General features: G+C 46.4%; 1 protein-coding gene and 1 non-coding gene across 2 annotated transcripts; one reads left to right on the top strand and one right to left on the bottom strand.

The window, feature by feature from the left end:
• Window positions 1–8290: 8290 nt before the first annotated feature.
• On the bottom strand, window positions 8291–14337 carry LOC108938173 (Krueppel-like factor 15). Its single transcript, XM_018758530.2, has 3 exons — window positions 14111–14337; window positions 12067–13115; window positions 8291–10113 (listed from the first exon to the last, which is right to left on the bottom strand). Exons 2-3 carry the CDS (start codon window positions 13026–13028, stop codon window positions 9945–9947), a joined length of 1131 nt encoding a protein of 376 aa, XP_018614046.2. The 5' UTR covers window positions 13029–13115; window positions 14111–14337; the 3' UTR covers window positions 8291–9944.
• A 285-nt stretch (window positions 14338–14622) lies between these two features.
• On the top strand, window positions 14623–14695 carry trnar-ucg (transfer RNA arginine (anticodon UCG)). Its single transcript has one exon. It is a non-coding gene; the product is annotated as a tRNA-Arg (tRNA).
• The last annotated feature ends 492 nt before the right edge of the window (window positions 14696–15187 follow it).

Raw genomic sequence — 15187 nt, 5'->3', positions numbered from 1 at the left:
GATTCAGGAGGAGCAATACAGTTTTCGCCCTGGCCATGGAACACTGGAACAGCTCTATACCCTAACTAGGGTGTTGGAGGGTTCGTGGGAGTTTGCCCAACCAGTCCATATGTGTTTTGTGGACCTGGAGAAGGCATTCGACCGTGTCCCTCGTGGCATCCTGTGGGAGGTACTTCGGGATTATGGGGTTCGGGGCTCGCTGCTACGGGCTGTTCGTTCCCTGTATGACCGGAGCAGGAGCTTGGTTCGCATTGCCGGCAGTAAGTCAGACCTGTTCCCGGTGCATGTTGGACTCTGCCAGGGCTGCCCTTTGTCACCGATTCTGTTCATTATCTTCATGGACAGAATTTCTAGGCGCAGTCAGGGAACGGAGGGTGTCTGTTTTGGTGGCCGCAGGATCTCGTCTCTGGTTTTTGCGGACGATGTCGTCCTGTTGGCTTCATCAAATCAAGACTTTCAGTGTGCACTGGGGAGGTTTGCAGCCAAGTGCGAAGCGGCGGGGATGAGAATCAGCACCTCCAAATCCGAGGCCATGGTTCTCAGTCGGAAAAAGGTGGATTGCCCCCTCCGGGTTAGGGGGGAGTTGCTCCCTCAAGTGGAGGAGTTTAAGTATCTCGGGGTCTTGTTCACGAGTGAGGGAAAAATGGAGCGGCAGGTTGACGGACGGATCGGTGCGGCATCCGCAGTAATGCAGTCATTGTACCTGTCTGTTGTGGTGAAGAGGGAGCTGAGTCGTAAGGCGAAGCTCTCAATTTACCGGTCGATCTACGTTCCTACCCTCACCTATGGTCATGAACTCTGGATCATGACCGAAAGAATGAGATCGCGGATACAAGTGGCAGAAATGAGTTTCCTCCGCAGAGTGGCTGGGCGCACCCTTAGGGATAGGGTGAGGAGCTCAGTCACCCGGGAGGAGCTCGGAGTAGAGCCGCTGCTCCTCCGCATCGAGAGGAGCCAGTTGAGGTGGCTCGGGCATCTGTTCCGGATGCCTCCTGGACTCCTCCCTGGGGAGGTGTTCCGGGCTTGCCCCACTGGGAGGAGGCTTCGGGGCAGACCCAGGACACGTTGGAGAGACTATGTCTCCTGGCTGGCCTGGGAACGCCTTGGGGTCTCCCCAGAGGAACTGGAGGAGGTGTGCGGGGAGAGGGAAGTCTGGAGGACTCTGCTCGGACTGCTGCCCCTGCGACCCGGCCCCGGATAGCAGAGGAAGATGGATGGATGGATAATAATAAAAAGCCATAATAACAACCTCAGTAATGTCTCTTTTAGGTCTTTCAGTGATGACTTACTTTGTTCTTTTATTGGTTTGGTGCAAGGTCTACAACTGAGAACTCCTTCAAAAAAGTGCTAATTTCTATCATAAGAGACCTGGGTTTGAATCTTGCTGTAGTTGTTGTACATTCTCCTCCCTCAGAATTCTTTGACAGCAATTTACAACAAAGTTCTTCAAAGTTTGCCAGATGACAGCAAAGGTACCATTTACAGCACCGAGATGTCATGGGAAATATGTCTTCTCAGTAGGGTGTAGATTCATATTCTGTTAGGAACATTGTCATGTGCTTCATCTGAACTGCTTTGGCTAAGATCACATTATACAAAAGGATAAAATACAATGTGTGATGTAAGGTATAGAACTATTTCATTTTTTGCCCTGGAGCAACTGCAGAAATAAAGATATACAAAGAGAGTGGCAAGGCCTTGGAGAAACAGCCTCAGGTGCTTGCCTCTCCCTGCCAGTTCTATCAATAATAAAATTATACAGAATCAGCAGCTCACAACAGAACAGCAACATGCCTCAAAATGCCTGTCTGTAGTAGGTTAGTAGCAGGAGCACCCCCCGGGTTAATGAAAAAAGGAAATATGTAAGAAGATACGAACTGAGAACAAATGACAAATGAGCAACCACTGAGGAAATGTTTATCACCTTTCTTCTGTTGCTGCACATTGAACTAATCAACCTGCCACTTTGCTTGCAGATTCGTGTAATTTCCTGGATGGTAAAAAGATTTTCCCAATCAATATCAAAAATGAAATAGGTGGTGTCCCCTAAATGTCCACAATGTAATAAATCAAAAGCTTATGTAGATTCAGCAGTACTGTCAATACATTCAATGCCATTATCCCCTTGTCCTGAGCAGGGTTACAGTGGTCCAGAGTCTATCCTGGAGTCACACACACACATTTTCAGAACCGCTTGTCCCATACAGGGTTGCAGGGAACCAGAGCCTACCCGGCAACACAGGGCGTAAGGCCGGAAGGGGAGGGGACACACCCAGGACGGGACGCCAGTCCATCACAAGGCACCCCAAGCAGGACTTGAACCCCAAACCCACCAGAGAGTAGGACTGTAGTCCAACCCATTGCACCACTGCACCGCCTTTATCCTGGAGTCACTGGGAGAAAGACTGAGGGAGGATCACACCCTGCACATTAAGCCAGTCCATTGCAGGGTGCAGTAGTACTATATTTCTATACATTAACTGCAGCTTCCGATGGAATTGTGGTTTGTGTTTCTGGATCTCGTTCTTTAAATTTATTGCTTCTTTTCAGTTTTGCTACTTAATCTCTCTCCAGTCTTATTTCTGACCTGTCGTGGCCTCAGAAATGCACATCACTCACCTGAGCCGATCACACTGCATAAATTCCCCTGCAACATTACTACTGTTAAGGTTTTTTTTTCCATACAGGACTCGAGACCTGTTTTCACACAGCTGATAGATGACGAAAAGGACTGAATTACTCCAACATTTGGTGGTGATACATGTAGACAATCCGTTAAGATGTTTGCAGCATTTAAAGTCCATATGAAAATAACTCATGTATATTTTGTATCGTGAAGAAATTGTGTGTCGTTACATAACACTGGATCTATTTATAGTGTTGCCTGAAAGTATATGAATCTTTTAGGGATGGTCATTATTCATTATTCTATAAAATATTAACTTTATGAAATTTCAATCTGAAAATAAAATGATACAGTGAATAAATGATTATGATTTACATACCCGGTTCTTTCTGCTTACCTACTTGGTTTAGCCAACGCAACTTGGGGTTCACTTATTTTTTCACCTGCGATAATTCTGTTTTTATACTACACACAACTTCTACTAAAGCAAAATATGAATTGGTAATTAAAACACCTATTATGTCAGACGAGATAGAATGCTTCTCATTAAATAACCACTTCATGATAAAACTAAAGGATATAAGGAGTTCAAACACTTTCAAGCAGCACTGTATTTCATCAGTGGGAAAAATACAAAGGTAGAAGTTGCTCTTGATCAGATTTGATTTTCCATGGGAGAATTATGTGAAATTTCAGTTGAGTTCCAAATTTGCAATGAATGCCATCAATTTGAAGTCATATTTTCAGTACGTTTCCATTAAACTACAGGCCATACCGTCCATTTTCACCAAGAGCAGCAAGTGAGGGTCCAAAGAGTAGTTTCCAAGGGAAATTTGTGATAGTTGCAGGGAAGTTTTTTCCTGGTTGCTTATGATTCTGTGAGGGAAGCGATCCGAGAAGTGCAGTTATTAATAGAGCAGTCAGGCTAGATTGAATTACTGCATGACTGGTATGGGGACCTTTCAGCCCAAGGGTAGGGATGTGTTTTCTTTAAAACGGTATGGTGACACAGCGAGGAGCGCTGCTGTCTCACAGCGCCTGGGTGGTGCAAGAGGACGTGGGTCCGATCCCCGCTCAGCCTGTGTGGAGTTTGCATGTTCTCCCCGTGTTTGCGTGGGTTTCCTCTGGGTGCTTTGGTTTCCTCCCACAGTACAAAGACATGCTGTTCAGGTTCACCCATAGTGTGTGAGTGACAGAGAGAGTGTGTTCCACTAATGTATGGATCAATGACCCATTCTAAGTAGTGTATCTAGCAGTGTAAGTACACTACATGGAGTTCATTGGAAGTCGCTTTGGACAAATATGTCTGCTCAATAAATAAATGTAAAACATAATAAAAGAGAAAATCAGATTATCATTGGAATCCTACACTAATTATGAAATAAATGTAATCATCTCAAACTGAAGACAGGACTATTGATTGTAAAACACTATTATAAGTCAAATTCAGAAATCTGCAATTTGGCAATTGGATTTATTACACACACACACACATTTTCTGGACCGCATGCCCCATACAAGGTTGCGGGGAACCGGAGCCTACCCGGCAACACAGGGCGGAAGGCCGGAGACACACCCAGGACGGGACGCCAGTCCGTCGCAAGGCACCCCAAGTGGGACTTGAACCCCAGACCCACTGGAGAGCAGGACCCAGTCCAACCCACTGCGCCACCGTGCCCCCCGAATTTATTACATTTCATATAAAATCTGAACTTATTTATGTCTGTAAAGTCCATTTCCCTCATCACTAGGGGTTCTGTCATCATCACTGAAGACATGACTAAGTACCTTGACCCACTACAACACCAAGAAGGCCTTGAAAGCTTGTTTCATACGTGTCTTTATAAATTAGCAAAACAAATATGTGGCACACTGCATTTCCTAAGCAAATAACTGAACTACCGCATAGACTAAATTACCACATCCGACAGCATCCATTTATTACCTTTACATAAATACACAAAAACATGCAATTTAGCTACAGGAAATACAAAAAACACAACTGTTATTATTTCGTAGCGAGGAGAGAAGAGTTTGCTCATAATGTTCATAGAGGAGTTAAAGGCTGACAAAATGGCAGCAGGGTGACGTGCAGTAGCCCCCAACTGACAATAATGTCAGACACAGCTGAGCTTTTTTCCTCTTTGATCCATCCAGGAAGTATTTAAAGAGTGCAAAATAAGGCACTCATCTTGTGCACAGGGCCTGGCATAGAATCAGCCAGTGACTACAAATGTTTCTCCTAGCAGCATTGTTATGCTTGTACACTTTAAAATGTAACCTCGCAACAGCAGATTGAGACTTCTCATTTGGCAGCGCTGTCCACACACAAACCCACCAGCTTCCTTCCTAGACGCATTTAGTGCCAAAAATTCTTCCCACGAGGTTGACGTACTGTATCAGCCTCCTCCGGCCTGCTTCTCTGTTGCCTGGTGCAGGAATAGAGCTCTGCACTTGCTTTCGAGTCCTTCACCAACAAGCTGCATTACTGTTCATAACACAGTTCTTATGAAATCTGTACAAGAAAATATAGCTGCACACTTATAAACCAAAAGGCAACGTGGAGGGGCCACCACCCACAAGGTCAAACATGGGGGTTGGGTGCGATGCTTTTCAGGCAGCAGGAGGGAACAGGGTGGCGTGTGGCGCTGCAGCCCCTCGCGGCAGAAACTGGCTCTTGGCACGTGGAATGTAACCTCACGGAGCCAGAACTGGTGCGGGAGGTGGAGGGATACCAACTAGATATAGTTGGGTTCACCTCCACTCACAGTGTTGGCTCTGGAACCAAACTCCTTGATAGGGGGTGGTCTCTCTCCTACTCAGGAATTACACAGGGCGAGAGGTGCCGGGCGGGTGTGGGGATACTCACAAGCCCCCGGCTGGCTGATATACAGTTGGAGTTTATCCCAGTGGACGAGAGGTTTATTTCAATGCAATTTAAGGTCACAGAGAGGAAAACTTTGACTGTTGTGTGTGCTTATGCACCAAACAGCAGTTCAGAGTATTCAACCTTCTTGGAGAGAGTAGCTGGGGTTCTGGACAGGACCTACAGACTCCATAGTCCTGCTGCGGGACTTCAACACTCACGTTGGCAATAACTGGGAAATCTGGAGTGGGGTAATTGGGAAGAACGGCTTGCCCGATCTGAACCCGAATGGTGAAATGTTATTGGACTTCTGTGCTAGTCATGGTTTGTCCATAACAAACACCATGTTCGAACACCAGGATGCTCATAAGTGTACTTGGTACCAGACCTCCTTAGGCCAAAGGTCAATGATCGACTTTGTAGTCATTTCATTTGACTTGAGGCCACATGTTCTGGACACTCGGGTGAAGAGAGGTGCTGAATTGTCAACCGATCACCATTTGGTGGTGAGTTGGATCAGATGGTGGGAAAAACTGATGGACAGACCCCGTAGACCCAAGCGTATAGTGAGGGTGTGCTGGGAACGACTGTCAGACGACCCTGTCTGGAATGATTTTAACTCACACCGCCGGGTGAGCTTCTCCCATGTACTGGAGGAGGCAGGAGATATGGAGACTGAATGGACCCTGTTCAAAACCTCCATTGTGGAAGCAGCCAGGCAGAGCTGTGGCCAAAAGCTTGTTGGTTCTAGTCACAGCAGCAACCCAAGAACCCGCTGGTGAACACCGGTGGTGAGGGAAGTTGTCAAGCTGAAGAAGGAGGCCTTTAGGGCCTGGTTGGCTCTGGGGACTCCTAACTCAGCAGATAGATACTGGCAAGCAAAAAAGGTGGCAGCGGCTGCGGTTGCAGAAGCAAAATCAAGAGCATGGGAGGAGTTTAGAGAGGCTACGGAAAATGACTATCGGTCGGCCTCAAAGAGGTTCTGGGGAACTATCCGACGGCTCAGGAAGGATCAAAGGGGCTTCACTCAAGCTGTGTTCAGTAAGGGTGGAGAAACTCTAACCTCAAATGAGGACATTTTCAGGAGGTGGAAGGAGCATTTTGAGGAACTCTTAAACCCAAGAGATATGTCTCCTTTACAGGAGTCAAGCCTAGAGGCTTCCAAGGTATCAGAGCCCATTTCCCTGATGGAAGTCACTGAGGTACTTGGAAAGCTCCACAGTGGCAAAGCACCGGAGGTGGATGAGATTCGCCGAGCACTGCTTAAGGCCCTGGATGTTGTATTGCTGTCATGGCTGAAGTGCCTCTGCAATGTTGCATGGACCTCGGGGACAGTGCCTTTGGATTGGCAGACTTGGGTGGTGGTCCCTATCTTTAAGAAAGGGGACTGGACAGTGTATGCACACTTCTCAGCCTCCCTGGAAAAGTCTATGCCAGGGTGCTGGAAAGGAGGCTCCGGTTGATAGTTGAACCTCGGATTGAAGAGTAACAGTGCGGATTCTGTCCTGGCTGTGGAACAGTGGACGAGCTTTTTACCCTCTCACAGATAATTGAGGGGGCATGGGAGTTCCCTAATCCAGTCTACATGTGTTTTGTGGACTTGGAGAAGGCCTATGACTGTGTTCCCCAAGAAAGTCTGTGGGAGTTGCTTAGGGAGTATAGGGTGCTGGAACCATTGCTGCGGGCCATTCGGTCTCTGTACACATAGAGCAAGCGCTGTGTCCACATACTTGCCATTAAGTCAAGCCCGTTCAATGTGGGTGTTGGACTCTGCCAAGATCGTGCTTTGTCCCTGCTCCTATTTGTGGTTGTCATGGACAGGATATCAATGCACAGCCGAGGTCAGGAGGGCATTCTACGTGGGTGTCAGAAGATGATGTCTCTGCTTTTTGTGGATGATGTTGTCCTTTTGGCACTGTTACGTGGTTGCCTCCAACACGCACTGGAATGGTTTGCAGTCAAGTGTGAAGCGGTTGGTATGAGGATCAGCACCTCCAAGTCTGAGTCCATGGTTCTCTTGCGGAAAAGAACAGCATGCTCCCTCCAGACAAGGGGAGAGAATTTGCCCCTGATGGAGGAGTTAAAGTATCTTGGGGTCTTGTTCACAAATGACGGGAGAAGGGAGCGTGAGATCGAATGCAGACTGGAAGCAGCGGCAGCAGTAATGCGGTCGCTGTACCAGACTGTAATGGTGAAGGGAGAGCTGAGCCATAAGGCAAAGCTCTCTATTTACCGGTCGTCTACGTCCCTATCCTCAACTATGGTCATGAACTCTGGGTAATGACTGAAAGAATAAGATCGCGGATACAAGCGACTGAAATGAGGTTTCTCCGCAGGATGTTGGGACTCACTCTCTGTGACAGGGTGAGGAGTTTGGACATCCGGGAGGAACTCAGAGTAGAGTCGCTACTCCTCCACATTGAGAGGAGCCAGTTGAAGTGGTTTGGGCATCTGATAAGGATGCCTCCTTCGCGCCCTCCCTTTCAAGGTATACGAGGCATGGTCAACTGGGATGAAGCCCCGAGGTCGGCCCAGGACCCACTGGAGGGATTATATCTCCCAGTTGGCCTGGGAATGGCTGGGGATCCCCCGGGCTGAGCGGGAGGAATTTGCAGGGGCCAGGGGCGGCTGGGCCTTTCAGCTCTCCCTGTTGCCACCGCGACCCTAGAAGGACAAGTGGGCAAGAAAATGGATGGATGGATGTTAATCTGAAATGAAGCATTTAAACATTGTTCGTCCGCTCATGAAAAACCACAGACTTCTTTTCAGTGTTGCATTGTTTTTATTGTAATGTCCCATACACACAGGAAAATAGTGTTTTTTTCCTGTTTTTTCTGTTATTTCAAAACACATAACCTATATTTTACTAACACAAAGTCACGCTGCTCTTCTGGGCGGCTGAACCTCTTGGTTTTTGAAAAGGCACCAATAAATATTTACAAAATTGGGATGTTGCAATGGAGTGTCACCTGAAAGAGGACGGCTCTTAAAGCTATGCTCTGGGCTGTTTCAAGGGTTATGACCAAATGATTTTGGATCTTCACATAGATCTTTTCCAGAGCAATAGTTTCCTAGATTGCCCTCAGGATAATAAGGACCATCAAAGTGACTTGAGTAACCTATACCTTCTCTTCTCTGTATGTGCTGCATCGATTCCGGCTGATAAACAGAAATGGTTTGTTTTTCCAGCATGCTGACATGCAGGATCACAACGGCTCTCAAAATAATGGCTTCACAATTACTTGATCATTTGACCTGGCACAATTTTACCACTGCTGTTGGCTGAATCTCACCCCAGAGTGGCAGCACATAGAGGTCTCTGCATTCGTCTCAACATTTTTTTAATCACAAATTTGGTTTTGTGTAATTCAATTGGGCCAACATAGTTTTGGATGAGAGGAGAACAGGACAGGACGAAACTGAGCCAAAAGTATGTTGTCATTGTTTTAGGAGTGCATTAGTACTAAAGGATCAAGGGTGGCGATTCAAACCTGAGACCTTCAAACTGCTAGACAACAGCCCCAACCGCTACAATACCCTCCATGTGATCCTACTGCTATATAAGATGATTACTTATGGCTTTTAACCATGCATACCATATACTGTAATATATTATACAATAATACAGGTGTGATTATTTATGATGGTGGTCTGCACCATTCCTTCACAGATCTCAAGACTCTCTGTAACATTTTGTCATCTGCAATACAATTCAGCCAGGGAGCACTGCACTTTAACAAACATGCCCTACATTGCTTTGACAAAAACCTCATGCCAACAGGTTAATTTCAAAATTCCAGCAGTACAGAAAGCTCATTATATTCTTCTTGAAAATGCAGAGTAACAGTGATCGTGTGAAAGTTATTATGTATGTATATGCATTTTCCCTTTATGAAACATTCTCAGGTTTGACCTATACACAGTACTTCTGAGACAGTAAGGCTTTACTTGCTCAAATTTATACTCAGTTAAATAATCTAGGTAGCTTTATGTCAACAGAAATGATACCTTACCTTTTCAATCATTACCAATTTACAATCATTAAATACTGTTGTTGCAGCATTGTATGGAAACAATGGAATATGTGAAAGAACAACATTCTCATACTGTCACTTCTTCTAAACTAATGCGAAGGCACTATTGTGGCCATTATTCTTTGTACCACTCAAGCAGTCGGCGCTACTTTCATTTCAGACACCACCACATCAACATCAACAACTGAAAACAAAGTGTACAATAGCTTTTCTGCATCTATCACCTGAGAGGACAGAAAGGGGATCTGTTACTGTTACACCGGCTGCTCCAACAGGAAATGGTTGACAGCAACTGTGTTAAGGTGCCAAGGAAAGCCAACCCATGGGGTAAATTAAGAGTGGGAGAAATGCTGTGAGAAAAACTGTGCTGGTGTTTCTCCAAGCACCACCGTTTCACCACTCGTTGGGGTGAGGTGGGTCAGCATGTGGCTCGAATAAGGCGGCCAGCTCTTGGACTGCGATGCACCTTAGTGTGCTTGGAAAGGTGATCGCTGCGGGCAAACTTCTTGTCACAGAGCAGGCACTTGTAGGGCTTTACGCCTGAGTGGGAGCGACGGTGGCGGGACAGCTCGTCCGATCGAGAGAACCTGTCGAGGGGACGAAGAGAAGGAGGGCAGAGGCTTTTCAGCTTTTGAGACAAAAAGAGCTCCACAACTACCTCTTCTTGTGATTTGCTTTCCCTATTCCCTTGTATTTCTTACTGCCTTTCACCTACCACACTGTGGACTACTGCGAACAAAACTCTTATCGCTCAAAAAAAGACATTCTGCATTAAAATATAGATGTAGCACAGGTGTCCACATTTACATCAGCTTTACGCATTTACCTATTTAATTCTTCTCAAATTAAGCCTTTTTTTAATGTTTTACTCAGAATTCTAAAGAATTTCACCCTTACTTTCAATGTGGCAACACACACACACATTATCGGAACCGCTTGTCCCATACAGGGTCGCGGGGAACCGGAGCCTACCCGGCAACACAGGGCATAAGGCCGGAGGGGGAGGGGACACACCCAGGACGGGACGCCAGTCCGTCGCAAGGCACCCCAAGCAGGACTCGAACCCCAGACCCACTGGAGAGCAGGACCCGGTCCAACCCACTGCAATGTGGCAACACTTTAGTTAGAATTCCAGTTCTTCTACCCTTGGCTCCCCAAGATTATGTATGCAGAGAGAAGGAAATTGAGAAGTGATCCTGGGATTTTAAGGAAGACGTGTGATTTGCTCCTCCTTAGGGGAGTAGCGATTCCGGTGCATGATCGACACCACTGTCAGTGCAACGGTTTGAGACATGGCACTGGCGTGTAGACTGTACTACAGGGAACACAATGGACTGCAACTATCTCATTACACAAACCATTACAGTAAAACTGTAATGAAGGGAGAACAAACTGTGTAACAATAATGGCCTCTGAAGGATGCTGTATTCAGTGAATTTTTTGACTTAAAAAGCATTTCCTGGTATTCCTGTCATGTTTTTCTGCATTATAATAAGAAAAAGTTAATATCAGAGGCTCTTGCAGGTTAGCTATGTACTTCGGTGCTTTGCCAACTGAACCATTTTCTCTCTTCTGTTCCATTTCCATTGTACTACTTTGAAATTTATTAGACTGCTTTCGAACCCAAAAGTTTCTCCATATGTTGCATGACATCAATGCAGTAACACCTGCCTGTGAATAAAAATATAAACATTTTCTGTAAATTTGGTTCGGATCAGAACTCTGCAGTTCAAATGAACCTACAGTATGTGTCTAAAAAAAAACTGATGTGATATTTATTTAGGGGGTGCGGTGGCGCAGTGGGTTGGACCACAGTCCTGCTTTCTGGTGGGTCTGGGGTTCGAGTCCTGCTTGGGGTGCCTTGTGATGGACTGGCGTCCCGTCCTGGGTGTGTCCCCCTCTGGCCTTACGCCCTGTGTTGCCGGGTAGGCTCCGGTTCCCCGCGACCCCGTATGGGACAAGCGGTTCTGAAAGTGTGTGTGTGTGTGTGTGTGTGTGTGTGTGTGTGTGTGTGTGTGTTTACAGCAGGGGGCGCGGTGGTGCAGTGGGTTGGACCGGGACCTACTCGGGGTGCCTTGTGATGGACTGGCGTCCTGTCCTGGGTGTGTCCCCCTCTGGCCTTACGCCCTGTGTTGCCGGGTAGGCTCCGGTTCCCCGCGACCCCGTATAGGACAAGCGGTTCAGAAAGTGTGTGTGTGTATTTATTTACCATTTTACTTTAACAGCTTAGATAACCAAGCTGTAGGAACCTTCATGTATTCTTAATTTTTTGGCTAAGGACTCCAATTAAATAGTTACCATTTATTTTTTATGGCCATAGAGCCCCAAATTTGCAAGAATTTGATTCCTGAGGTGCATATCTTTCATAATGCTGCTATAATGCCTCCTTTAAGGACACTGCTGCTTGTGTACCAACCTCACACTTCCAGTAACAGATTTATGGCTGATTCAGGTTCATTTACTGCTTTCTTTCCACTGACCGAGCTAAATATACAAACCATTCACTTTTACTGACTAAGATTCATGTACGAACTACTCACTTCCAGCCACAGTCCGGCCAGCTACACGTGTAAGGCTTCTCTCCAGTATGCCTGCGGAAATGTGCCTTCAGGTGGCTGCTCTTGGTGTACATCTTCTCACAGCCTGGGTGTGAGCACTTGTGCACACGCAGCATCTCTGGAGCACCTTTGGCTGCCTGTGGGGGGATGGCTTTGACAAGGCCACCTGTCGTAACCCCCACTGTCCTGATGGAGATGGGAAGGGGGGCAATCTTTACGTACTTTTGGTCCTGGCCGCTTGCCTCACTCACCACAGGCACAAGTGCTGTGGGTGAAACCTGTGGCAGCAGGGTGATATTCGGGCTGCCATGGACACCAAGAACCAGGTGGGCCACCCTGAGGGCCCCACTGTCAGGGGTATGCTGGAAAGGTTGGTGGGCAAGTTGCAGGGTATGAAGCTGAAGAACAAAGGGGGTCCCCATGAGTACTGGAGGTGAGGTAGTGCTTGTGCTCGTGCCCATGGCATTCAAAGGAGGTACAGCTGGGGCAGAATCCAGACTGCTGGGGGAGGGCAATTCCTCAGGGGGGCAGATCTCTTCCTGATTGTTTGCATCTAAGAGGCCATCCTTGGCCAGCTCCATCTTCTCCTTCAGAAACTCCTCTATCTCTTCCAGGGTTGGAGAGAAGTTACTGGGGAGCCTGGACACAAAGTCTGGTAGGGAGGGTGTCGGGTCTTCACCGGACCTATCCTCTGCAACCACCGCAGAGGTGACACGGAGGTGTAGCGACCTTTTCTGCTCCTCCACATCATGTGATACTGGACTAGAGCTGGAAGTCGACCTGGAGCCCTTGCTGATCTCGCTTCTTGCACCTGCTGTCACAAGGTCACCGTCCCCAAGAATCCGAGCAACCCTCTTGTAGGTGTTGGCCTGAGACGCCCCTTCCGAAGCCCTTAATGAGTCATTACCAACAGTTAGCACTTCTTTCTCATTTACTGAGACCATTTGTTTACATCCAGTTGGAGGAATCCACTATCTCAAGGCAGGTGAATCCGAAATGCTGTCAAATAGGGAATGATATACACCGTTCACCTGTATGAAGATAAAGCACAACTCAGCACAAACAAATCTAGAAACCACAAAAAGAAACTGAAGGGCAGACACATTATTTATTCAATGGAGAATATATCTGCAAACACTAAAAGCCAGAATACACATTTTAGTGCATCCAAAGGGCACATATTCATTATGACAATGGATGTAAAATCAAATTTATAAAAAGACCATATAAAAGTAACTGAAATAATAAATCTTATCGGAAAATTGGAAATTTATGCCGGTGAAACTTCTGCAATGAGGGCAAAACCGCGAGTTTTCAGCGCGACCCGTCACTACTCGCGGTCCACGTGGAAACACAGACATCACTGCAACGTGACAGCGGGCCATGGGTGGACGTGGCCCCGCCCCCTCTCTCGCGTCATTGGTCAAGTTTCCGATTCCGGACAAATCTGGAACAATTTTATTGGTTTTGAATTTTGTCCTTCAATAACTCCTGCTAGTCGACAAAATGTACAATTTTACTCTGAAATAATTTGGTTAAAAGCAAATTAAAGTGATCGAAGACTCAACATAGTCCCACTTCAGGCCTGGCACCTATTCTACCAGTTAAATAAAGCTTAAACTCCAGATTCGAAATATCAACTATCTTTACGAATCTTTTGAAGGTTTTCTGCACCAGACACAGTAAAAACTGTAGCACACACGCCACGGCTGTATGTATAAAACACTTCATCAACGTGGTAGCCTATACAACTAAAAGAGAGCCAAAATATACACAGGAACGTGAACTCAATATATTTGAGGGCGTATCGTTACGGAAGCATTAATAATAATAATAATAATAATAATAATAATATATTTCTACGGGCTTCAGTTCAGGACGGCTCTTCGTGTGTACTAGTAGCTACATTATTCTTTTACAAAAGTCAGAATCGAGAGGTTATGAGTCTTCGTTTCTGTAACAAGCACATGATCAGGCAAAGTAAAAAAGTGAACTAATTTATTTGAGGAAGAGGTAATTTACATACCTTAAAATATCGCCTGTCTTCTGAGTTCTAAGCTTCTAAAATTTAGATCCGTCGAGGTTCTTCATACTAATCGGGTGCTCAAAACTGGATCGATATGAAGAAGAGGCTGTTTTGGGTAATAAAAAAGAAAATATTGTCCTTGTTATAGTTCCATCTTGGCATTCCATCACAGCGCACCAAGCCCGTCACATGACTGCTGCCCTCCGAAACAAGGGGCCAGGATCCACTTCGGGAGCTATGATTGGCTAGAAAGGGGGAGGCTCGGTCCTAAACGTGCACTCGTATTGGTCGATGTCTACAGCGACGTAATTACGGAGTGGGAAGACGTCACCTGTTCCGCGCTCTTTCCACGCGCGTGCTGCACACACTCGTCTGAAAAGCGTTTGCCTTCGAATGCTTGAGGAGGCACTAAATCTGAACTTCAGTTTATGAGCATAACTTTTCATCTAACTGCGTTTGAAACTAATACCTTCATTGCGTTATAAAATAACTTATTTATAATTATAATGCTGGACCACGTCGCCTAATGGATAAGGCGTCTGACTTCGGATCAGAAGATTGAGGGTTCGAGTCCCTTCGTGGTTGATGCGGTCCTCGCACACGGAACAATATTTAAGGGGGGCGGTGGCGCAGTGGGTTGGACCACAGTCCTGCTCTCCGGTGGGTCTGGGGTTCGAGTCCCGCTTGGGGTGCCTTGCGACGGACTGGCGTCCCGTCCTGGGTGTGTCCCCTCCCCCTCTGGCCTTACGCCCTGTGTTGCCGGGTAGGCTCCGGTTCCCCGTGACCCTGTATGGGACAAGCGGTTCTGAAAATGTGTGTGTGTGATGTGTATAATTATAATTGTGACCTGCAACATCTTCTATGACATCATTCCTGAATTCAGCTGCTAAACATGTCGAATTCATTCCTGAATGATGTCATAGAAGATGTTGCAGGTCACAATTATTAGACCCACAGGTGCATTCATGGTAAATTGTTCTGGTTTCTTAGACAACAGCATAAGATTATTATATGTTTATGCTTTCAGACACTCAGTCCACGTGAAAAAAATATATCCTCATGTGGTTCCCCAAAGTG

Source organism: Scleropages formosus, chromosome 2 (assembly GCF_900964775.1).
Source record: "Scleropages formosus chromosome 2, fSclFor1.1, whole genome shotgun sequence".
Taxonomy (NCBI): domain Eukaryota; kingdom Metazoa; phylum Chordata; class Actinopteri; order Osteoglossiformes; family Osteoglossidae; genus Scleropages; species Scleropages formosus.
The sequence above is the reverse complement of the archived record's forward strand: the minus strand, read 5'-3'. Positions and strand labels throughout refer to the sequence as shown.